General features: G+C 46.7%; 7 protein-coding genes across 7 annotated transcripts; 4 read left to right on the forward strand and 3 right to left on the reverse strand.

Moving 5' to 3' along the window:
- The first annotated feature begins 187 nt into the window (after nt 1-187).
- Nucleotides 188-2,795, forward strand: BGW36DRAFT_378988 (putative G-patch domain protein). The gene has a single exon (XM_046216173.1). It carries the CDS (start codon nt 334-336, stop codon nt 2,689-2,691), a length of 2,358 nt encoding a protein of 785 aa, XP_046072298.1. The 5' UTR covers nt 188-333; the 3' UTR covers nt 2,692-2,795.
- BGW36DRAFT_407581 (vacuolar protein sorting-associated protein vps13) lies at nt 2,786-13,128 on the reverse strand. The gene is made up of 4 exons (XM_046219049.1): nt 12,855-13,128; nt 11,535-12,761; nt 3,608-11,454; nt 2,786-3,555 (listed from the first exon to the last, which is right to left on the reverse strand). The coding sequence occupies exons 2-4, from the start codon at nt 12,638-12,640 to the stop codon at nt 3,077-3,079; spliced, it is 9,432 nt and encodes a 3,143-aa protein (XP_046072299.1). The 5' UTR covers nt 12,641-12,761; nt 12,855-13,128; the 3' UTR covers nt 2,786-3,076.
- A 477-nt stretch (nt 13,129-13,605) lies between these two features.
- BGW36DRAFT_169973 (uncharacterized protein) lies at nt 13,606-15,077 on the forward strand. Its single transcript, XM_046209645.1, has 4 exons — nt 13,606-14,044; nt 14,104-14,157; nt 14,224-14,448; nt 14,504-15,077. The coding sequence occupies exons 1-4, from the start codon at nt 13,829-13,831 to the stop codon at nt 14,927-14,929; spliced, it is 921 nt and encodes a 306-aa protein (XP_046072300.1). The 5' UTR covers nt 13,606-13,828; the 3' UTR covers nt 14,930-15,077.
- A 323-nt stretch (nt 15,078-15,400) lies between these two features.
- Nucleotides 15,401-18,908, forward strand: BGW36DRAFT_169975 (uncharacterized protein). Its single transcript, XM_046209646.1, has 5 exons — nt 15,401-17,251; nt 17,336-17,615; nt 17,686-17,900; nt 17,961-18,219; nt 18,306-18,908. The coding sequence occupies exons 1-5, from the start codon at nt 15,582-15,584 to the stop codon at nt 18,741-18,743; spliced, it is 2,862 nt and encodes a 953-aa protein (XP_046072301.1). The 5' UTR covers nt 15,401-15,581; the 3' UTR covers nt 18,744-18,908.
- BGW36DRAFT_427557 (uncharacterized protein) lies at nt 18,804-20,348 on the reverse strand (the record flags this gene model as incomplete). Its single annotated transcript, XM_046220427.1, has 4 exons — nt 18,804-19,088; nt 19,166-19,869; nt 19,936-20,123; nt 20,185-20,348. The coding sequence occupies 4 exons, from the start codon at nt 20,346-20,348 to the stop codon at nt 18,804-18,806; spliced, it is 1,341 nt and encodes a 446-aa protein (XP_046072302.1).
- Nucleotides 20,349-20,686: 338 nt separating this feature from the next.
- Nucleotides 20,687-21,089, reverse strand: BGW36DRAFT_427558 (uncharacterized protein; the record flags this gene model as incomplete). The annotated part of the gene is made up of 4 exons (XM_046220428.1): nt 20,687-20,705; nt 20,772-20,782; nt 20,845-20,892; nt 20,964-21,089. 4 exons carry the CDS (start codon nt 21,087-21,089, stop codon nt 20,687-20,689), a joined length of 204 nt encoding a protein of 67 aa, XP_046072303.1.
- Nucleotides 21,090-21,610: 521 nt separating this feature from the next.
- BGW36DRAFT_427559 (putative proline-specific permease) lies at nt 21,611-24,074 on the forward strand (the record flags this gene model as incomplete). The annotated part of the gene is made up of 10 exons (XM_046220429.1): nt 21,611-21,892; nt 21,953-22,191; nt 22,243-22,399; nt 22,448-22,538; nt 22,601-22,636; nt 22,686-22,746; nt 22,805-23,459; nt 23,514-23,602; nt 23,669-23,876; nt 23,937-24,074. The coding sequence occupies 10 exons, from the start codon at nt 21,611-21,613 to the stop codon at nt 24,072-24,074; spliced, it is 1,956 nt and encodes a 651-aa protein (XP_046072304.1).
- Nucleotides 24,075-24,841: the final 767 nt, after the last annotated feature.

A 24,841-nucleotide genomic window follows, 5' to 3' on the forward strand; every position in this document is an offset into this window, starting at 1 on the left:
AGGTGAGGTGACGAGATTATTAAGTGTTAGCCGACATAGGCAAACAAAACGTCATAACTACTCGGCAGCTCCCGGGGTCTCGGGCATCTGGAGTCCCGAGCTGCAGATAGGGAACAATGTTTCGCCGGCTCCGTTGCAAAGCTCCGTAAACAGTCTAGGTTGCGCCTATCATTTTGGAGATTGATACTGCCAACCTTGCGGTTTTTGCCGCAGACAACGCTGCCTAGAACCTCCATCTGCGTGCTTGACGACAGCACGGAGGCTTCTTGAGCTCACTCCTACGTCGAAATTCCATCAAGTCCGAGACTAGTCGCCTCCGTCGGACTTGCGACTATGGATCATGACGAGTCCCCTCCGCGATCGCCCTTTGCAGGTCAAAAGCGCAAGGTGGAGGAAATGAGTTCTTCAGACGAAGAAGAAGCTTCAAGGCCCGTGCTTGGGTTTCGAGGCTTTCAGCGTGCTGCTTCGCGCTCAGAATCCCCCCCAACAATGAGCGGTTTGGGAGGCGGGGCTCGTCGTGGTGCCTGGAACAACATGTCAAACCCATCCGTTGGGACACCGAATCGCGGGGCTGGAGGGGCTGGAAATAAATCAGGATCTACGATGGGAGGAAATTCATTTGCAGCGAGAATGATGGCAAAGATGGGCTATGTGGAGGGCCAAGGTCTGGGCTCGACTGGTCAGGGTATTGTCAACCCAGTCGAAGCACAGGCTCGTCCGCAGGGTATCGGTCTCGGCGCCGTCAAGGAAAAATCAAAACAAGCTAGAGAAGAAGAAAGGCGGCAAGCTGCTGCTCGAGGCGAAGTTGTGGAGGATAGTTCAGATGAAGAGCGTAAACGACGACAGAGGAGAAAGGCGCAACAGCGTAAAATGGACGGTCGCAGTGGAACGAGTACGCCGGCTGGCCCACCAAAACCACGATTCAGGACAGCTCGTGAGATGGAAGCAGAAGCGGAGGGGCTAGATGTGCCCAGTGTGCTTATGTCGCTGGTTGACGCTACAGGGAAGGAACAAAAGGTCTTAACATCTACTGCAGGATTGATGACGCCGATGCAATTCGTGAATAAAGAAGAAGGGGAAGCGCTGAAGATTGCCCGTCGTGCACGACATGACCTAGAGGCTTTCGTTGATGAGTGGAAAGGTCTTACTGAACGAAAGAAATTCATTGAATTCGAAGAGAGCCAGGTTGTCCACGAGATCGATGCCCAGCAACTAAAGGCAGACCAACTAACCCAGTTAGTATCAGCTCTCAGTGGCCTTGAGGTATCCAAAAATGAAGGCGACGTCTCACGACTTTTTGAAGAGGTTACAAGTAAACTTGAATTGATCGAAGCGGAGCATCGAGAAGTGATTGACGAGTATCGCCTATCGGACGCAGCGGTAGCAGCTATCCACCCTCTCTTTCGCCGAGCCATCGAAGAATGGGAGCCATTACAAAATCCTACATATCTTGTTGCTGAACTGCGACGTTTACAGCCTCTTCTTAGTCGAAATCGGTCGCAAGCAGGAAGTGAAGAGCAGCATCGGCAATCGACAACCCCATACGAAACCCTGATCTACTCAATATGGCTACCCCGGGTACGTTCTGTTCTATTGAACGAATGGGATGTTTATGAACCTTCGCCTGCCACTTCACTTATGGTTGCATGGAAAGAAGTAATCCCAACATTCGTATTCGCAAATATACTCGACCAAGTGATAGTTCCCAAACTCAGTACGGCTATTAAAGAGTGGAAACCTCGTAGTAGCCGACGCCACCCCAATGCCTCCCAGCAAAACTCTCGTTTTCCATGGTGGCTATTCACCTGGCTACAATATCTAGACGACCGACACACAAACCCCAAGCAACCAACTGGTCTGCTATCGGACGTAAAACGCAAATTCAAGATTCTTTTAGATACATGGGATCTGCATAAAGGCTTGTTTGGCGGCATCGAACTCTGGAAAGAGGCACTCGGATCTGAATTCGATGTCGCGCTTCAAAATCACTTACTCCCCCGACTAGCAAGGTACCTACGAGAAAATTTCGAAGTCAACCCACAGGATCAAGACCTGGCCGCGTTTGAAGATGTCCTCAAGTGGAAGGATTTTTACAAGCCTAAGGTTTTCGGATTACTTCTCGTCGCTGAATTCTTCCCTAAATGGCACAACATTCTATATGTTTGGCTGACGAACGAGCCCAACTTCGAAGAAGTCGGCGAGTGGTTCACCTGGTGGCGCTCACAGGTTCCTTCGGAACTTAATGAAATCGTGGCCGTCGATGACGAATGGACAAAGGGGCTAAAGATGATGGACCTAGCTTCTCAACTGGGTGAGCGCGTTGCAACAGAACTTCCACCGCCTGAAACGATCACTCAAGCGCCACCAGCGCCAGGTGCAGGCGGTCTTCAACCAGACAAGGCTATTCCAGCAGCCGTAGCCAAACCAAAACAACCGGCCACAGAAATCGCTTTCAAGGATATTGTCGAAGACTGGTGTGCAGAACAAGGCCTCATTATTCTTCCCTTGCGAGAAGCCCATCCGCAAAACGGTCTACCTTTGTTCCGTATTACTGCTAGTGCGAGTGGGAAAGGGGGTGTTGTTGTTTTCTTGCAAGGCGACGTTCTCTGGGCACAGAATCGTAAAGCACGGGATACTTGGGAACCGATCGGATTGGAGGATCGGTTAGTAGAACGTGCTGAGGGTAAATGATCAAGGAAATAAATGTGTATAAAGGGTCACCTCCTTTAATACCTATTGTATAGATATTTCACCGACAATAGTCACTTTCAAATGTTATAAGATACCAATGTCAACCGGATTTGTGGCATGCGTAAATAGTCAGTCTATGTAAGTCTTATGTAAGAATCATTGGCCATATACAATCATTAAAATGGAAAACTACTCAGCATAAGAACGCGCTTAGTATCCTTCCTCAGGAGACTTCGTATTATTTACACAATATTATAGCCAATTCTAAGTGGGTAAAACAACGCAAAAAAAGCAGAATGAGTCTCTAACCCATCTAACAATAAACCTCAAAACTGGTTTAAGAATCAGCCCTTAGCATTGTATTTCTCGTTGAAGGCGTTCACCGCTAGTAAAAAGTCAGAAAATTAGAACGATAAAAGATGAAGGGACCATTGGCTATCCATTTACCTATAGCAATTTGCTTATACAACCAATTTCGTGCGCTCTCATCTTGAACTGGAATAAATGGTCCATTGGCACCGCCCTTGAGTGTAATGCTCATGCCGGTTCGTTCCTTCGAGATTGTTTGGATGTCCGTAAGCGTAATTTCCCATTCAGACTGAAGCTTATTGGATCGCACAAGCATAATACGGTCGTAGGTTAACAAAACTATCATGTCCCGTCCAGGAAGCTCAAGGTGTGCGATGTAATCCTCTTTAAAGAATTTGCCGTCATCCGTCGTCTTGAGCCAGAATTGTCCAAGCGCTTCACGTTGTGAGTAAGGACGTACAATGCCATCCATGCCAATAAATCGGGTAAGGCGAACGCGGTCCAGACCTTCGGCGTCAAAAACAGTTGTGGTATTTCGCACTCCCTCGGCGAGATCTGTTTTTGGTTAGCTAAATGCCTTATTAATCCAAATACAGTTACAACTTACTGGATGCAAGGTCAAACGCTCCAATGGCTGGCTTTGTTACAACCCCAAGAACTCCAACTCCAACGCCTTTCATAAAGCCTTGGAAGCCTCCCTTCTCTGCACCCTGCAGCGGATGACGTGCAAGACCACCAATGCCACTCGCCAAGCTCTGAGCGAATGCATTACCGCCAGAAGTTACGCCATACAGTGCGTGTTTAGGTCGATTGCGTGCTTTGGACATCCGTCTTTGGTCTTGGAATTCCTTATCAAGAGTAGCAGCTGCAAGGCCCTTAGACATACTTCCAGTGATCTTGGCCATACTATCCGAAAAGCCGAATACAGATTTCTTGAAAAAGCTACCAGCACCCTTGGCGATACCATAGCCCAAGTCTTGAGGCCGATCTGTAACCAATCCTTGATACGGTTCGTAGAAAATATCCGCCACGCCAGAACTGACAGTGTTGAATAGACCGACTGGATTTCCTAGGAAGTCCGCAGATCCAAGGACAATATGTATCTGACGGAGGAACTCTTGGGTATAGTGTTTCCTGACATTCGTTATGAGTAGTGGAACCGAGACCTTAGCATTTTCCAATATGAGGGCATTCAGTCGAACCGGGGCATCATTGACGTTTCCGATGGACATCGTCATAACGTTGACAAAGAACATGAACGGGTTGGATGGCTGTAATTTGTCTTCGACATTTACGCGTTCTGTCCGCATGAAAGAGATATCTACCTGCATGGGTTGCAAGTGCAGCAGTTCGAAGTAAACATCTTGCTTTGCCTCATAATATCTTGGCTCAGGGATGTCTAAGTCCTCATCGCAGAGCTTGCCTTCTTGTTCAATCGACCACGATGCGCCTGGAACTTTAGCAAAGTCAAGCATGGCAAAGACAAAATCCTCGTCGAGTTCCAAAGTCATCTGTTGTAAGAGCAGAGTAGCATACTTGATGTAGAGAACACCATATGAGTCATCTTTAACCTTCGTAATCATAGCGTGAAATATGGGATGCGCCTCCATTTCCTTTCCAGTCTTTGGCACAACACTAGGATAGAGAAGAATAGGGAAAATACCTCCGTAAAGCTGATTATCGATTTGAACCCATTTTATGGTAGTATCTAGTGTCTGATACACTTCAGATTCGCGCAGCTTGATCTCTATTTCACGGAATGTGCAATAGAGCAGTTCCTTCATGGTCTGGTTGATCAACGATATACCTACACCACCGAGACGGAGTTGCGCTTTGAAGGTAACATCGGAGTTTTCTTCTTTGACTTCGAAACCAGTTGCAACGCTAGTTTGGGATGTTTGCCCTTTCTGTTGTCTATACATACTCTTCGATGGCTTAAAGTTAGAAAGAACAAGTGTCTGAGTGGGACCCTCGGCGACGATATTGAGATCAACTATTTTTTGACCACTTGAGTTGGGATGCATTGGGACTCTCATCGGAATCAGGTTTCCTATCTCGGCCAATCTAATATGCCGTTCTTTTCCATTGCAGTTTAACACCAGAGACTTGCTCTTCGCAGCAGGATAATCCCAAGCATACGGCATGATACTACGAGGCGGCAGGCGATAACGAATCGGACGCCATCCACTATTCGTATCATCGTATTCTTCATCGTCAACATTAGGATTTGACTGATAGAAGATGAACTCCATATCACTCTCGTTCCTCATAGAGAATGGCCAATGCTTGGTTTCCATGCTAAAGTGGATAAATATAGTTGCGTTTTCCATCACCACCTCCACTTTGATGAGTCTTTGACGTTGAGAAGCCTTGGCTAGTTTAACATGAACTGTTCCGACATCGGCGATGTTAAAAGGAGACGACCATTGGTTGTTGACACCTGGGAAGCATAAACACAATTGCTTTTCTGGAACCTGGCGAAGGAAGTTAAGAGGTACAAGATCCCCCCCCTTCAATGTCAAAACATTTGAGGTCCCTGGCTCCCTTACTTGCAAGTCTTCGCTCAGCTTATTGTTGAGAATGAAGCGAGGTGTAATAGTGACAACCCTCGTCAGTTTGTATTTGCCTTCTCCCTCGGCGACTGACACGCCAGCGTGGAATTCAGTCCTAGTTGATTTTGAGGGAACGACAATCTCAAAAGTACTGCCGATAGCGTCAAAACTTTGCGGTTTACTCCAGTGAGAATCGCCAATCCGCAAGATAGACCGGTTCTTCTGGTCATCTGTATGATATGAATACATATAAGGCTTCGTGTGGCCAGCATTCGAACCAGCATTTATTCCTTGTCCAGCTGCTGATCGTGCAGATTGCATGAAGGCTTTGCTTTGAATCTCCATGCTGAGACCTGTCTTGTTGAGAATCAAATAGGGACTGTAAACACTAACTTTAAAAGCACCGCCACTGTCGGGGACATTGAAGTAGTGTAGTTTCAATCTCAGTTCTGCACCGTGCTCGTCTTTCAATGCAAGTACATCTTCTCGCCTGAAGTCCTGGACATTGCCATTGATAATGGCAAACTCACTTTGCCTGAAAACCGAGTCTTGCATATCGATACTGAGTAGAAGCAGGTGAGAAAGCTCCACGACATGTACCGGACTAACTCCACCTTTTCGCAAGAAATTGGTCCAGTCTTTGCGAGTATTCTTGTCATATATTCGATATTTAAAATCATAAGGCAACAGGTTCTGAATTTCAACAGGCGCTGAAATGCGGAGTTTCATATGCGGGTAGTTGTTGAGCAGAGGATCTCGCTTGTCAAAGGAGGCGTTTAATTGAAAGTAGAATGGAGGAGACTGCTGCCCACTCTCGCCCTTACACGTAATTGTCCTTGTCGGCCTGCGTAGAAGATCCTTCCAATATAGCTGTTCATTAGACCAATCATAGCCAAATCCTTGGTCGGGGCGCACGACGAGTTGATGCAAAAATGCTGAGCCAACTGGAGCAGGACGAGAGTCACCCGGCAGAATCTTTTCAATCTTAAGTAGATGGCCATCGTCGGGGCTGAAGACACCCATTTCAACAGGTATCTGCGTGTTATTTTCCAACAGCAAAGGTGAGCGGAATGTAATGTATTTAACATTGTCTGTGCCTAACTTGACATCGACAAGAAGCTTATGTAGCACTTTGTCTTTCTTCGGCTTGAGGTTGTACAGCGTCTCACCCTCCCTAATCACTGGTATATGATTAATGCTGTCGAAGCCACTGCCGTCGAGCTTGACGCCCACTAAGCCCGCATTTCCCTCAGGAGTAAGATTCTCACGCATGGTGGTTGGATCTTCAAAGCGCCAAGGGTATTCTTCTCCGTCACTAAGCTTAGCAGCCGGTCCAGTCTCTTCTGCTCCAACGTCTGCCCACACCCTAAGGTCAAACCCAGTATAGTTACGGATCCTATACGGAGCATCAGCACCTCTAGGTTTAGATAGCACATCCTCATCCGTTTTCAAGAATTGAAATGATTTCGAAGCGAGAGCGATTGTAGCAGAAGTAACTGTCAACTCCATGTTTTTGTGCGAATATGCCTCGATAGACAAAACATCTGGGTTCAATTCCTTCGCCATATGAAATCCTAGTTGCCATGGCTCAACAAGGGGCTCCCAGGCCGACTTCGAAAAGTTATAAACGTTGACAAAGGTATCAAATGTAGTGTCCGCATTCAAGGTAGAAGACCAGTCTCTGACGTCCACATTAAACTTCTTAACGCTCCAGTCAAGTAAAGGAAGTTCGTGTAAATCGCCAATCAAAATAACTCTAATGCCATCAATCTGAGCACCGAGTTCCTCCTTTTTAATCACTGCGGGTTGGTTCGGGTTTAGTCTCTGTTCTGGAATTAAATTACCGACTGCTTGAGACCCTGCGGCAGCTGGACCAGACAACCGTCCACTGGAAGATCGTCTTTTAGACGATTTTGTGCTTTCGCCCTTAACTTCCTTGAGTTTTTTGGGTTCGTCAGAGGTATCGGGTTCCGGTAGGCCTGTTCGCATTTCGGACACCTTGTTCATGATCTGTGTGGCGAGAAGAATATCTCGCAGTGACAAGCGCAAGACAAGGGGCTCCACATGAACATCGATGCTTGTCAGGGCTGACCCTTTGTCTTGGGGACGGCTATCTACAGACAGCTCCAGTGTGAAATCGTCAAGAATCCGCAGTCTGCTAGTTTCAAACTTATCCATCCGGCAAAGAAACATGCCAACTTTATTGATCTGAAGCGTGGAAACATTCTGGTGCGAGAAAAGTACTTGTTTTGTTCCGAGAACGATTGCTTCAGTGTTTGAAATTGTAGGATTAGCAATCATGATGACTTGTGCATCGATAATGTCTGCTCTGAATGAAACTGTCATCTCGCTTTTCTCGTCAGTTTGCCTGGTAGGAGGCACGTTATAACTACTAGCAGCAGCACTAAAAGCAGCTTCTGGCTCTTCCGGCGCTTCGGGTGTTTCAACATCCTCTTCCACATTCGATGACAATCTCTGCGCAAATACCTCGCTTGCAAATGACTGCAAGGCAATTAAGTAGTCGAGAGCAAGAATTATGCGAGGACTGTCAATGGTAAGCATGGCAATTAAGTGTCTATTAGGCCCCGGTGACATCGAAACACTGGCCATGAATTGTTGCTGAACATTGGTATTGATGAGGGACATGATTTTCCTGAACTTATTGGTCTCCTGTAAGCGACTGTCCCTGATCGAAAATGAATGGATCAATAGCTCCGACTCTAAAGCCCCATCGCTCAGCATGCGCAGTTTAATCCTGGTATCATTCAAAGAAAATTTAGATAAACTGGCCTCGTCGACTTGACCAACGGGTTTGTCCTCCTTGGCCGAAATGAGTTCCAGGCCAACACTATCGACTTTGAAAATCATGTCGAGTTTAACCCATGTCTCTTTGTCCTGGCCTATTTCAGGTTTTTGGTTCGTTTGTTTCATTGCGCTCTGGATGGCATATGTCTGGTCCACAGGCTCTACACCGACCGCAGGTAGAGATTTCATTGCCTCTAATTCTTGCTGATCACCGTCGGGTGTGAAAACTCTAGGAACCGTTTTGGAGATTTCCAGCAAAAACTTGAGTTGTGCTTGCGATGTACGAAGTTTGATCGGAGACATTGTACCTTCGACTTCTATATCCGGACGAGGTTGGTCTTCTTGATGTTCAAGATAGCATATGCTAAAATCAAGGTTCACTTTTTGTATCATCTCTAGTTGTTCATGAGACCCGTCTTCGAAGTAAAAGTCAGAGATAAGACGGATGTTTCGAATTCCAGTGGTGATCACATTAACCGCTGGACTGTCTTTTCGGTCATCAAGAGGAACAAAGGTATTGCTAGCATAAATTTCTCCCAGTTCTGCAGTGATAAGATCTCGTGGCCTTTCATCGACCAAAGGTTTGGGAAAGACGACTATAGGGGTCCGGACAACAATATCGAGTCTCATACGCGAAGCATTTTCCTGAAGTTGGGTTGCTTGGCTAGCTGCTGCTTGTCGGGCTGCATTGAAGATAGCCTGCATTTTTCCGAATTTCACCAAGAAATTGACAATTTTCCGGTACGGCTCTTCCAAAAATTGAATCTTGATGGACCCAGATCTTAAGAAAACTTCCGAGTCATAGCCAGGGTATGATGACGACTCGGGATCAAAAGTCTGGTATCTAAAATCAGCAAAGTCTTCTCCTTCGATGGTCAACAATCTTCGGAGAGATGAATCTGCAGACGCGCCGACATTCACATCATCAATTAATGTCAAGCTTCCAATCCGTGATTGTATTTGTATGGCCTTGCCAACCAAGAAAATACCAACGTCTGCGGTATTTAGACTCAAGGTTGCAAGTCTTACACCATCATTGTTAAGAATTAATGCAATACTCTTCAGATTCGACTTGATACGAATTTTCCCAGCTTCTTGTGGTTTCTGCCGTTCCAAATCTAGATCTTTAACAGCGCTGTCTGCCTTTCGTCCTTCTTTTGGTTGATCTGGATTGGTGAATGTAATCAACACAAAGTCTAGGAGTGTCAAGAGAGTCTTTCTTGTAACAATGACATTTATAGTTGAGACTGCGATGTCAAGGTTCATGTTAACTTCCTCGTAGGTCGATTTGAATTCGGGAGACTCGGGTTTAACGCGAACGAATTTGAGATTGAACAAGTCTTTATCTTCCTCGGCATTGAAGCCTTTCGAAGAGATGATCTGCTTGAATTCAGGGGCTGGGTTTTCCTCGATATAATCGTCCACACTGAGTGACTTCAGCGTCACTTCAGCGACCATGTCGAACGGTCTTAGGTAATAATCTAATTGAAAGCCTTGAGCGATTAATTCCACAAGCAGTTGATCCGGCCTTTCTTCTTTCGGATCTGATCTGAATAGAGAACCGCGCAATGTTCCAACGGTGAATTTAAATTCAAAATCACGTTGGTGTAAAGCTACAGGCTGCTCATTCTTTTTTGTGACTGCACTTTTGACCGATTCCTCGACATCAGATTCTTCGTCGAGAAGAGGAATTTCTCTAGCAGTTGATGGTTGAAATGAAGCCGATCTTGCTCTGGTTGTAGCATTATCAGCAGGGGTTTCTTCAGCAGCAGTCAATCGCTTTGCAGACGGCTGTTCAATTGCCTCTTCAAATCGTGGTATGGCTATATCAATAAGTTTCATCAAATTCCTATATTTTTTGTCAGACATTGAAGCATGCAACTCTGGCAGGTGACCTGAAACTCGAGTCCTCGTTAAGTCGGTAGACTTAGGAACAATGCAAAACTCGAGGACAAAATCGACATTGATTCGATCTATAATGTGTAGATCTTTCGCAGGGTCATCAGTACTAAGTTGTGATCTTGTAGCCTCAATACCGGGACCTATGAGCACTTGGGTTGAATCAAGTTTGATCAGAAACTTGTCATAAAGAAGATCCTCAAGTTGCCGGTAATCTTCTTCATCATATTGTCGCTTCTGTTTTGATTGCAGTTCCATCATAGTTTCTCGGTTGACTAGTTCACTGTTGACGCTGATGTGACCAGCATCTAAAATGAGGCACAAAGCACTTGCTTTCGTGATACTTTCGGGGACTATAATAAGCGGTGCTTGAAGGTCAAACTGAGCGTTGACCTTTTTGTGTTCCTGGAGAGCATACTCTAATCCAGCTCTGGTCTGCTGTCTAATCTCTTGAACAGTAGCTCCAGCAGAGTCTAGAAGTGCTCCAATCGATTCCATGTGCCGTGCGGGTGGCTTGAAGAAGTGTACAACCTCAACGACGAATTTTGGATTGTAAATCACCTCGATACTCTTAAGTCTCACCTTGACGGCTGTGTCGGCATCGCTTTCAAGAGGATTCTGTTCAAGTTGAAGGTGGAACAAACTGTCCTCTTGTTCTGATTCATCGCTTTCCTCTTCCGAGCCCAGATGCTGTGATCGAATGGAAACTGCATCACTTTCGTGGTCGCTGGCATCTTTGACGCGCACAATCTGTGGAAAAATACTACCTTCTGTTGTTCCATCGTATACCCTCAAGCCACCAAGGTCCAGGCCAATGAAGAAAGAATCGGGTCGCTGTAAGGCTTTTGCTCTGAAGTTGTCAAAAACAAGTTTCATCACCTCGCACGCTTCTCCATGTGGATCACGCTTCAATGTTAAGCTGCCGGCTCGAAGACTAGAGTTGACTTGTAACTTGACCGATTCTCGAGGAAGATCAACACTTTCAGCCAACGCCTTTTTCTCGTCCCAATCAATGGCGCTGTATAGCTCTTGCCGTTGCTCTTCTGTCATTGTTTCCGCTTCATCCTGTTGCTTCGTACCCCACATCCATTCGCCCCATGTTTGCGTTCGTTGCGGCTTCTTAATTCCCACATTCTCTTTTCGTAATTGGTTGCGTGCCAAAGATCGCCAGAACCGAAGATCTTCATAAGTATATTTCCTCTCCAAACTAAGTAGTTGTGCTGACTGCTCCGGCGAAAGTGTCTCCTCTTTTTTCTTTTCTTAAACAAGTCAATATACGACAATCGGTCATCTCTTCTTTCTTTAATATATTCCCATGTCCACCGTCGGTTCCTTTCATGAATTTTCGATAACACTGCATTTCCGGCAAACTGAAACCAGGCCCGCGGGTCTTCTTTCGGTGTTTTGGAAGGCTGAAGCTTCTTGTATTCTTGGTGGCGCACGAAATAGTGAAACAAATCCACAAGCATCAGCGTATCTCGGTATTGGTCACTATCCAAGACAAAGCCTAATTCGTTGAATAAAAGTCGTGCTTTCATCCTAGGCCGGTCGAGCTTTCCGGTTTTATCCATCTCAAGGCCGGCACGTCCACTCACGGGGCGAAGAATGTACTGGTTCTTCTCGTCAAGATCAATTCCTTGCTTCAGCCTTGACATAAGCTCGTCATGATCTATCCCTTGAGCTTCTGCACCAAAATCCGCGCCGCTACCAGTTCCCAACAACTCAGTATCAGTATTCCAATAAACGGCGAGAGCCCCTAAAACGGCTAGTTTGTGGGTTGTTCCAGATGTAGATTGGATAAAAGTCGGTCGCCATTCTGAATCAGTACTTACTGCACTTAATTCCTTGAGTGTGATACCAACAGCGAAAGGGTGGCCAGGAGAAGCGATAGAATCCTCGTATCGCACATGGACATTCTTAATGGAAATCTGGAGATTGTCGACAATAGCAGTCATGAAACTTTCCGTAAAGCTTTGATTGCGTCTTTGTTCTTCTTGCGTCATGCCTTCCGTGTTACGATCACGAAGGAGTTCAGCACTTTCCAATTTATCCATCTTGATCGCGTGAGCCCTGTTTTCTTCTTCCTCTACATTGTATCCGGTGTCTTCCCGCGGTGCGGCTAAAAGGAATACATCCTCAATATCCACCTTCACAGGCTTTCCTCGCAAATTTGACCATGGGATCGATAGAGTCAATTGCCCTAGGTGGCCTTCAACAACATTGAGTGGTAGACGAAGTTGGTCGAGGGCCTCCCGACGCAATTCGAGGTTATGAAGTTTGACATCACCTGACCAAATGCCTATATTGAGTTGTTTCGCGTCGAAGTTTTTGACGTACATGCCCAGGAACCTGTTGAGCAGGTTTGCAACCACGCCTTCCAACATGGCGGGCAGATAGAGGCCGTTACCTGGACCGGAGTCTTGTGTAGACTATGTAGGAAGCCGGCTATGCATAAAATCGAATTGGTGGCTGGTATTTCCGAATGATTTAACACTCAACCTAATCCTATCACGAGAAAGATAACTTCATTAGTTTACTCGATAAAAGCAGGGAAAACACAGCGTTTGCTTAGCAGTCACCAAGCAGATATATACCTACCGATCGTTTATAAACCAATTCCATAAATTCGTGAAAACCTGGATCTTATCTTGTTTTTTTGTTGATGATTATTCCCTGAAAGCCGTTTGACGTGGCCCAGTCGGCAAGCATTGGAGCAAACCTGCCTCGGTCGATTGAGACGCAGCAGCACTGGAGAGCTCCCACGTGTTTCCGTGTTTAGAATCAAACGGTCAGGTTAAGAATTGAACAACACAGGTCAAGATAGTTTCGGCTGGAGAAAGAGTAGCCGTGGCTGCCCTGAGACCGATCAGACAATCCTGTTTATGGTCTGATTGCTTTGAGTTCGCGGGGAGGAGGCTTAGAGCTGGGCCTGTGACGTCGTCGCTTGGCGGTCGCATGCTTGCTGGGCCGCACCAATAACACGTTAACCTGCCAAATATCATATATAAAATTTATCTTATTCTACTGCAAACATGATACAGAATATCAAGCTGGCTGTGGTTTTATGGGCTAAATATTGCGTTATTGCATACTAACAAGAAAAACGTATGCTCCAGAAAATATGGCAAAGCCGAGTGTCATGTCATCCAACCTCCATGCGAACTGTGATATGGAAGAGTGTACCGGTCAAAATCTGTCCTCTTACTCTAGTTATACTCTTACTATGTAGCAGCATTTGAATGGCTTGAATGACCATTAAATAATATCTGAGGAGTGGCAGCGTGTTTCTGCCTGAGGCATCCGCGGGCGGTCGGAAACGGGAAGCCACGAGACTTCGGCACGGCTCTTTATGCTTTCATCGCCAGCGACTGCGCTCCTACGAACCTCACCACTGCCCGGCCAACACCGCCATCTCGACCACCACAGTCGCTGAAGCGCCAGTCCAGCTCACGAAACACAATCTCCACTCCCATATTTCGCCTCGATCTCATTCAGAAGGCCAATTGGCCCCCGCGTCGGCTGTCCCTCCTCTTTCCTAACCTACCCGAAGCTTTTTTAAACCTCATTCCACAATGCTCTATCGCATGTCAGCTGCTCGCGCGGCCTTCCGTGCTGCTGCCAACCCCAATGCTGCTGCCGTCCGCTCTGCAGTTTCTGGAAACGTCTTCAGGGCCCAATTGACGTCTATCGCTCGCCCATCGCTGCGGACCCCAGCCTCGAAACTCGCTTTAGCTGTCCACAAGCCAGTCACAACCGCCCTCGTCCGCTACTCTTCCAACAAGGCTCAAGTCAGCATCATCTATCTATGGTCTTTTCAAAATGAACATTTTTTGACTGAAAGGTGTAGGTCACCCATGAGGATGAAGATGTTGACATGATGGCTGGTGTCAAGAATGATGTGGTAGGTTGAGGCCAACTCGGATATCTGCTTTTAGGCATGTCAGAAGCTAAGGTCTTTTCCGAACAGAAAGTTATTAAGGAGACCTTCACCCTCGACGAGGTCCCCAAGGAGGCCTTGTACTTTGGTCTGGCCGGTGTTATTCCCTACTTGGCCACCTCGATTAACACCTGCTATCTCGCATGGGAGATCAACAACCAAGCACTCGGCGGCTCTGGATTTTTGCTTTCTGCAGACACTGCATCGCTGCTGTTGCATCTTACCGAGCCTATTCAGGTGGGCTACGGTGCTGTGGTAAGTCGCAATCCGAGTTGATGGGCAAATTCTGTGGCTAAACTCGGGCTGGTAGATCTTGTCTTTCTTGGGTGCTATCCACTGGGGATTGGAGTGGGCTGGATACGGCGGCAAGCACGGTTTCCGCAGATATGCTACTGGCTGCATTGCCCCCGCTGTGGCCTGGCCAACACTGTTGCTCCCTGTCGAGTATGCTCTTATCACTCAATTCCTAGCTTTCACCTTTTTGTACTACAACGACGCTCGTGCTGCTAGCCGAGGCCTTGCTCCTCATTGGTATGGTATGTACCGATTCGTCCTGACCTTTATTGTCGGTGCTAGCATTGTCGCCACTCTGATCGGCCGTGAGCGTATCTCCCAGAGCGTGTCTGAGGAGCACACGATCTCGGAGAAAATCCAAGCCCTTCTTTTCCTCCGCAAGAAGGAGATTGAGGAGGCCAAGCTCCGTGCTGAGGAGGAGAAGAACGCCTCGGCCGAGTAAATAATCAGAATGAAGCCGGCAAGGAGTCATTGCGCCCATAACAATGACAGGTTCTTTTATTCCTCTCTATCTGTTTGTGAAAGCAATCGTTCCGTCCCACTCGTACCCTTAATGTACCTATCCGATTGCTGTCGATCGAGCTAGTTCACTATTCTATAACAATTTCCTTTGTTGTTGTAAAATAAGAAGCAGATTTTGTTGAGCTTTTAAGAACTCTTCCAACTTGTTGAAAGCTAGTTAGGTTTAAAACGGCGCAATATACGACTGTAGATTCTCTTTGTTCTTCAATCTTCAGTCTAGCCACGAGAGAACGAACCCGCCGAGCTGTACAAGAAGCATCGGTATGGGTGTGTATCTTGATTACTCCCGCCGTATTCCATAGCGCCGATGTAGTTTCCGCATGCTGATTTGTCGGATCTTTCCTGGTACATCGTTATAAGATTGCGTTGCATGCATTTACTTTCAAAATTATTTGTGTGGTTCAAAATCGGCAATACAAAGAGGCGTTTTCACTTGAGTAGCATCTGATTGTACTTAGCGCCAGCTGTGTAGCGCCCCGCGCCACGTTTCTCAGATCTCTGACCCTGCCTCGTGTCACCCATCCAAACTACTATACGATGCAACAAAGCCTGAAACCGGCGTCGGCGTCGGGATGGCAGCCGACACCTACGACAACCTATGTCATGAGATATACGGGCGACTGTACTCGCAGTTGGAGAGAAGAGATGAAGAAAGATACCGGTTTGCACCCAAAGGAACCGTCAAGGGCGTGCTGCACCCAGACATCCTCATGCGTTTCTTCCAGAGTTTGCTTTTACCTGGACAGACTGCAATGGACCAGTTCAATTTGACTGAAAATGATCTTGTTGTAAGGGTGGATGAAAGAAAGCTTTACGATTACCTGGCCATTCTAATATTTGGGGCCTGCCGCATCCAGGCAGCAAGAACATTTACCATAGCGCTTGTCGCCGTCCATGAATGGCCGGTTGTGAGCAGCAGAGGGGAGAAATTTCATTATCTACCGACCGACCGGAAAGAACTTCTCGAGCTGTTTCATGACGATGTCACTGTTGATAAATTCTGTATTGCGCAACCATGTTTCTGCCCTGTGGTAATTCGGAAGAGGATGGAGGTCAGCATCAAAAACCTAGAGGCACAGCGTCTGCCTTATTTAGAAGAGCAACTGCTTTCCCAGGGGTCCTTTGGTACGGTATACAAAGTCAAGATAGCCAAAGGTCATTTTTACAATCCTCGAGACAGGACAGCAAATCTCAACCATGAGGAATTGGCGCGTAAAGACTATCGCATTAGTCCGGAGTTCCGAGCCCAAGAAGAACGCGAGATTATGGAGAAGATTCTTAATAGTTCTTCTCATAAGTGCAGAAATATTCTCTATAATTATGGTAGCCTTGATATCAGTCCGACGACATATAGCTTGTTCATGCCTCTTGCTATTTGTGATCTCAAGGCATATATGACAGAGTACCATCGGACCAAGCCAAATACTACCATGGAAAAGGCAAAAATTATTCAGTCAGCCAAGGGACTTGCAGGGGCTCTCAATTTTCTTCATAACGAGATGAAAACTGCCGACATGGAGGAGCTAGTTTGTTATCACATGGACCTCAAACCAAGCAACATCCTAATATTCAGGGAGGAAAGCAACAATGAAACAAATTATGTTTGGAAACTAAGCGACTTCGGAATGGCTCGTGTCAAGATCCGCCATCGGGACCACAACAGTATGAAAGAAAAGGATTTCAACAGCGTGTTTATTCCTCGTCCAAAGCCGCACGAACCATCTTCGTCGCTTACGATAAGCCGACATGGAGAAGGTACATATTTGGCTCCGGAGTCTGTCTCATCAAGACCCAGCATGAACAGAGAAAGCGATGTATGGTCTCTCGGATGCGTTATCAGCGTTGTATTTGCATACTTAGAGGAGGGCGGAGATGGCGTGACTCGTTACCAAGACGCCAGAGTGAACCATCCTCATGCAGATGGCTATGATCGATTTTTCCTGCGTAACACGAATTTTACTCCTCTTAAAGTCCATCCAGTTATCAGCAAATGGCATTCTTTTCTCATCGAACGAGCAGAGCAACGACACCCTGAGGAAGGGGCGGTTGTGAAATTTATGTTGAGATACCTCGAAAGCTCGGTCTTTGAAGTCAAGCAGACAAAAAGACACGGTGTTAAGGAAGTAGAATCAATGTTACTCGAAACCTACAAAAAGTATAACAAATTGGAAAGGGATGATCCAGATCCTGGCAGACGACCAGTACCTCCGAGCCCAAAGCTGTGGCATAGAATCCGGCCGAGGTGAGCTCTTTATTTTTGGTTTTTTTTGGGTTATTTTTTTTTTGTAGTTTCACAAGGTATTTTGGTCTAATCGTTAACTAATAGATCTGCACGCTCGGCCGATCGACAGGTTGATGTTTGGAATCTATCTCCTCTTGAACCTTTCAAGGGTTGCCAAATTTCCCCTAATGGGACGTACGTTGCGTACTGGACTGACATTAAGATCTCACTCTACACCTCGCACTCAGTATCTCTTCAGAATCAAAACTTGGTGAAACCGGCGGCAGAGTATTCACTTGAATCGGAATACATGAATTGTATCTGGAAAGAAATCGCTTTGACACAGAGATACTTGGTAGCATCAACAACAGGAGCAAATTTTCAGGTACGAAATACTCCCCACAGTTATTCTTCAACTCATATTGACAATCACTGCTAACCGCCGCTGGATGAAGTGTTATATATTCGACCTTGAAGCTGGAAGGTCAGTCGACCCCAGTCTCAATTATTGGTATAAAGTTTCCTTATTTCACCCTGAGATTAGCAAACTTGCTATATCACCGGACAGTAAAGCACTTGCATGTGTTTTGCGTGATAAAGAAGAAGGCGAAAATAAGAGTTCATTGTTTCTCGCTCCCATGTCCGAGCTGATCCGGATAGGCAAAAAACTGTAAGCTCCAAATTGCAAAATCTGCGCAGTAATCGGTTTTGTACTCACGTATATTCTTAGACAAGAACCGCCAATTGATGAAACCTCATCCAGTGAACTCAGCAGTGGCGATTCTAGGATGTCTAACAGTGATCCGTGGTCGTTAGGGAAATTGGATTGGCCTGCGACAAATATTACGCACTTTTCTTTCTCGACTACAGAGGAAATTTACATGGTCGTTCGCCCTGAGCTTACGGTCAGAAGCATTGAACACAGAATTTCTATTTTATATCTTAACCTGCCCACAAGGAAGCTTTACCCTTTAGATATAAGATCACTAGTAAGTTTTCTTCTTTATCTCAATTTGAATAGATCTAAGCTTGCTTTCCCAACTTTAATTCATAACTTTTGCTGACCTAAGAGTAGCTTGACACCAACATCGCAGCAGCTCTCTTTACCACGTTCGCGCCCTTTCGTCAACAAGCAGCAACCTGCGCTGTTGTCACCAGAGAAAAGCAACTTTATATTAGAAACATCATTGAAAATGACCCCTCTGCTGCCATTGAGAAAAAAATAAAGAACTATAGGGTGCTAAGATTGATTATGGGCTGGCGAGATGAGAAGATTTTAGCTTTGGGAACGCCATCGGCGAGCCATAAGATGTTCCTGCTTGAGATGACAGTGCCTCGATCTGAAAATGACAGCGTTTCAGTAACGGAATTGACACAGATTCCGGGCCTTTCATATGACGACGAGTTTATCGAAATGCTCTCTGATGAGAGTGGAGAAAAGTATGTCCTTATCGCCGCATTGGCAGGGGCAAAACAGAGCACCATCTACAAAGTACACCTTCCCGGGGTCTAAGAGAGACAAATGAAACCACAGAGAGGAATATTGCAGGAATGAAGTTGTCGGTTCTATCTATCAAGCTGGCGACTCTTTCTGGCCGAAATCGGCGCTGGTTTGGTTTGACGTCAACCTCCGCGTCATAAACCTCAAATTCCAGTCCGTGGGAACGTTCACTCGAGGTACGAGACTGCGAAGCATCATACCGTGTCGATCGCTATCACGCTGTACCCGCCAGCGGTAAATGAGAAACGTGATGGTAGTCAATACAACCGAGGAGACTATAAATATCCAGATCATCGACGTAGCGATCATGCGACTGTTATCTTGATCCATTGCAAAGAAATTCATGCCAAAGAAGGACTATCCGGCTTCGTTAGGATGGGAAAAATGGCAATGACAATGACAGGCATATTTAATGAAATTGGATGAGGACTCACGGTTAAGAATGACGAAGGCAGGTAAAGTAATGTCAAGAACGTCACAAAAACTGCGGACTTGTTCAGTTGCAGTATGTTTTTGGTCTGCTCTTTTGCTATGACTTGATCGCGGAACGATAGCGTGTCTGTTAAAAGTTGGGCCGTCATCTGAGAGCGTTGTTGTAGATGTGTTGCCATGCGTGAGTACGATATACATTGTCGATGGTAGTTTTTGAATTGTTGTGCCCTCGGGTGGATTGGTATTGTCAGCGAAATGGAAGTTATAAGAATATAAATCTCGTCGAGAGCTTCTGCAGCTGGTGCTAGTACGGTAGATATCTGGAGAAACCGCCTTTGGAGGCCCATTGTCGTGCTTAGGTTTTCGAATCCAATCCGCAAAGGCTCATCAACGTATGCTACATTAACACCGTTTGCAATGGGTAAGTATTCATTCTCTAGTGATGCGATGTACTGCCTCCACGCTGGAAAGTACGCTGAGAACACGATTCTGTGAAGCCAGAAAGGTTCTTTCTGGGCTTCTTGAGCATGAGTGAGCAACCACTCTTGCGCCTCACGATGTGCCTTAGATGCAGACATCGGATTGAATAGCACGTAAAGGCTTTGGCCAGTCTTGGTGTTCAATTGGTGGTAAATACCAGTCTGGCGAATTACCCATTGGTCCGCGTTTGTCTTGTGCTCCGGGTATCTCACCGTGTAAGATACTTCTAGATACATTTTTTCAGCATGTACTCCACCTCAATGCCCCAATCCCGGGAACTAAACTGCCTTACCTATGATGGAGCCATCCCGTGACTCGGTATAAGGAACGCAAAACACCTCTTCCACTTCTCGGTTGCGACGATAGAAGCACGAGGGTACGTCCCAAATTGATGAGCTGATGCCATGTTTAGCGACGATTAGATCCAGCATAGACCTAGTAGCCTGCAACGGCTGCCAAGAATTGCGCTGACAGATAGAGCTAGACAACATTCGATCAGCATCGCAAATTTTCCCCGACCCTCGAGTTAGCAAGGACTCACATATAGCGACATGCGTAGTCATTGTTATGATCAAAATGCGCGGCGAGGTCCTGTACGGTGGAGAGATGGGATTGGCGAGAGCGAGGCGTAGGCTGCTGTTGGTCAACCTCGATGAGGTGGATGGGCTCGACCACCTCGTCCACAAAGCAATTATCTAGGGACATATTCCGTAACGCGATTGGACGAGGAGAACTCAAGTACAGAGTACTTTCGAGGAAAACACCCGAATCAAAGCTAGGGAGAAAAGCAAAAGATAAGCTCTTTATTATTATTATTATCAGAAATGCTAGTTAAGACCGTTGTATTTTGCTGCTGGGCAGTGTTGACACCCAAGGCTAACCGCCGATGCGCCTGCCCTCGCATCTGGAGCCCCTCGCTCCTGCCGCGCCACGCTCTAAGCCTCGTACCAGCACAGCGCGTGCTTGTGCTCACGCTCACAGTCTGCCCTGCCCATGCCTGCTGCCGCCCACTGAGGCTCGCAATGGCCGCCCTTGTTGATTTGCTATTGCTCGCGCACCGCACTATCATCATTCGTCAGTCACTCCTGCTTCCAACCCTCCTCGTGTCGCTTCTACGGCAGATCTTACTCGATATCAGCCTATGATGTGCAGCGGTTAGTCACGGAAACAGGTGCTATGCAGGATCTAGAGGCTGGCATACGTCTTCTATCTTCCTGGGTGCGCTAAAACACCACTGGTCATCTCTCATCTGCCACTCAGCGTTCTCCGTCAGCAACAATAATAGTCTCGGCCAATACACCGACTGTAAGGCTAACCCACCTGTATCTTGAATTCGGTCTGGCCAGGGAAAAGCCGCTCGAGCAGGGATTGCAGTTGCGCTCTTTTCAAGTAGCGGTGCGTGGTGTTCTGTGAGATTGTCTGCTGTCCGTTGTCGTTATCCGGCATTATTTGACATTCCAAGTAGTGTATAGTGCAGGTGAGCTAAATGTCAGTCTCTTTATCGGAGTTGCATAAGATCAAGTCCACTTTTTAAACGTGAGCCTTCCGTGAGGCTCTGCATTTTGCTGCCACGTCACTGACTGCACGAGATCAAGTCAGGAGGGTTACATAGTAATTATGTGCCGCCCCATCTGTGGCTATCGGCTGTTCTGCCTGGTCTCCAAACGCCCTAAACCCCGAGTTCAGCTGGCAAGTGCAAGGCGACTCGGCCACAGCCTGCGATTGGCAGGGCGATGCGTTCCAAGCCTCTAAACCATCCCGCTTAGCGAGAGAGGCGATATCGCCCGTGCGAAGGCTCTTTGCACGGATCGGGCGTTTGCCCAGCCGCGCTTTTATCTCCGGAAAATTACGCACCCCTCACTCTAGGGTAGCCGAATGGCAAATCCAGCATTCTCATTTCGCGGCCGACTTACTGCTTCTTTCGCTTTTTTGCGGATATTTCGTGATGTGAATTGACGCATCGAGGTATGTTGCCGTCACTTGAGCTCCCTGAATGGTTCCCTGAGTGGGCACTGCCATCAGAGCCACCAGGAACATCCCGACGGGAAGATCCGACGCTACCAACATCTCAAACAACTGCCGACGACAGTCAGAGTGGCACAAACTGCGCGGCATCAGGAGAAGGGGAACCAGAACACGTACAGCCGGAGTATCGCGATGGCTTCATTCGCGTGCCACCTAGAGAGATTATCGTCGTACCAAGCCAAGATCGGACAGTTAGAAGAAAGCTCCGCGGAATCCATCTATTTGTTCGTCCTACAATTTGTAAACTTTCACTCGTGAATAATATATATGCTAATTGGTGGTAGATGATTACAATCAATGGTACGCTTGGAACAGGACTATACTGGCGTGGTGGGCAGATTCTCGAGCTTGGGGGCCCGCTGGCTGTTCTCCTTTCCTTCCTCCTAGTGGGCCTCCTATCATGGGCTGTCATGCAATGCATCACTGAGATGCTTTGCATTTGGCCCATACCAGGTGCTTTGTCAGTCTATGTTAGTGAGTTTGTTGATGTGGAGCTGGGCATTGCTGTTGGCATCGCATATTGGTATGCTAAGCATTGAATCTAATATCGGCGCAAAGCTTACGGCTTCATCAGGTTTACATATTCAGTCTCCTTTTCCGCTCTGATCGCAACCTCCGCTGCGGAATTTGGCTTCTGGCCGGGGGTCAATGGCAACACAGGCATTTATGGAGGCATCATTTATTTGTGCATCCCACTCAGTTTGGTGTTTTTCAACGCTCTGGGGATTGAGGTACGTACATGTCTAATCTGATAATTGCGATTACTCACCGCCATTAAGATGTACGCTTTCATCGAAGTTGTCTCAGGCACGATCAAATTATTGTTCCTTGCAGTCATCGTCATTGCACTCATCGCGATCAACTTGGGAGGTGAGCTAAGCCACTTCACAGCCACTGTCATTTTGAACTGTGTAACTCACTATGAAATAAAGTCGGACCAAGTCATAGAGGCTACATTGGTGTCCAGTGTAAGTCAAGTTCGACTGTTGTATACTCAATACTGAAACACTCCGACAGATTGGAATGCGCCGACTGCTTTTGACACTGATGCTGCCACAAATTGGGGCACTGCTTTTTTGTAAATCCACATTAATGACGAGTGCTTTTACTATCGAATCACTAATCCCTTCTAATAGGATGTGTCTGTCAATTGCCACATTTGCCTACGTTGGGGTCGAGATTGTTGCTGCTTCCGCCTTGGAAGCACGGTGGCCTCGAAGAACCGTTGAAGATGAGACAAGGCGCACAACGTCGGACATGTCCCGGCAGTCCAACGATACGCTAATCGGAAACTCAGTCAAATTCTCCTCGATTTTCATCTCCGTTCTGGCTACAATTGCATACTCGGTCTCGGGAATGCTTGCCAGCTTTGACATACCACGAGACGACTGCCAGCTACCACGATTAAGCTGGATCAATAGTACCGAGAGCGCTGAATGTTCAACGTCACCCGACAGTTCACAAACAAACACGGCATCAGCCTTTGTTGCAATTGCCGCGCAATCGGGCATCCCTCACTTGGCAGATATTTTCAACTTCTTTCTCGTATTTACCAGTCTGTCTTGCGCCAATACGAATCTCTATGTGGCATCCAGAGCTCTTTTTGGTCTCACCAGTCGGTTGGATGGAGGCAGTGGCCAGTCCTGGTTCTTACGGCTTTTTTCATGGTTTGGCAAAACCAATCGCCGTGGTGTTCCGATGAAAGCCATGGTCCTCTCTGCAGTTGCGTTCTGGTGGGTTCCTTTTCTGCAATTGAGAGGAGGCACTACCACTAGTACTCCGATTGGCATGGTAAGGTCCTCTCTTTTCTTTGCGAAATAACACAGGCTCATTTGGAGGCACTAGTTTATTGAGATCCTCGCCGAGATGGGCTCAGTGGGAGTTTTGATCGTTTGGTCCTGCGAGTGCCTGGCGTTTATTCGGTACTATCACTGGTGAGTGTGCTAGTGGGCGGGAAGAGTAAGACATGATATACAAGAACTCTGTTAACCGGTCCATAGCATCACATCACATCGAGCAGCACTTGAGGAAAAGAAAGTCCCTCAGGTCCGGCGGTGGGACCGCCATGACTATCCGTATCGTAGCCACGGGCAACCGGTACTAGCATATATTGCGCTTACAGGGTGCATTTTTGTTTTGATAGTGGTCAATGCGGCCTCACTTTGGAATGGGTTCCACAAGCTGCCATTTCTCTCATCATATCTGATTGTAAGACGGCGAGTTGCCTTTGACTTATAGCATGCTGACCCAATCCATTTTTGTGTCCAGGTCCTCTCGTTTATCGCGCTGTGGATACTGTTAAAGCTTGTGCGAGGCGCCAAGTGGTCGTTTGTGGACCTATCGAATTCGCAGAGGGTGGTGAAGAAGCTATTGGATCTGCATGATATCCGAATGGGGGCAACATGATATCCATAGCCCATATCTATATGAGAATAAATATGTAGTATAATATATATAATGTATATAATATTAATGTACACAATATACATATGCATACCAAATTAGCTGCATGATCCATGGTAAACTATAAGCCGGCGTCAACCTTGGAAGTTACCAATATCAGCTCAGGCAAGACCACGTGGTCCAGCTTGAATATACATAAAGGGTTTTCTGCCGGACAGATTTGATATTTGCTACATCAATTGATGAACAAGAATGTGTTTGCACCCAGAATGTATTATATTATGCATAGCATGCACGCTATCGCACTATACAGATAGACGGTCTAGACCATGCAGCACTAGGCTAGTAGTTCCACCAAAGAGACCGGTAGCTGGGAACACGCCCACGGGGTGACAAAAATAACCAGCGATGCTTCTAGCCTCGAACAGCGAAGATCGTTGTCCCACTCGATAGACTACACGGTACGCACATGCTTCTAGCGAGCTCCTCTTTTTTTTTACTTGTCGCGTGACGGTGTTAGCTCGATCGTGGGACGGGCCATTGACTTTGATTGTTCCTGACTTTTTGGTTGCTCAATAAATTCAACAGTAATATCAATATCAATTGGCTCAGTGATTGCAATGGTATATCTCGATTGGCTTATATAATGACACAATATATAGTTAAAAGTTCAAGCCGTGCATGGTTGAGTTCAGGAGACATGCAGACGAAACTGGTTTTGCAGACACGAAACCTGTTCCGTGAGCACCGCCTCACCGCATACCCACCGG

The sequence above is a fragment of the Talaromyces proteolyticus genome (assembly GCF_021365285.1).
Source record: "Talaromyces proteolyticus strain PMI_201 chromosome Unknown BGW36scaffold_6, whole genome shotgun sequence".
Taxonomy (NCBI): Eukaryota; Fungi; Ascomycota; class Eurotiomycetes; order Eurotiales; family Trichocomaceae; genus Talaromyces; species Talaromyces proteolyticus.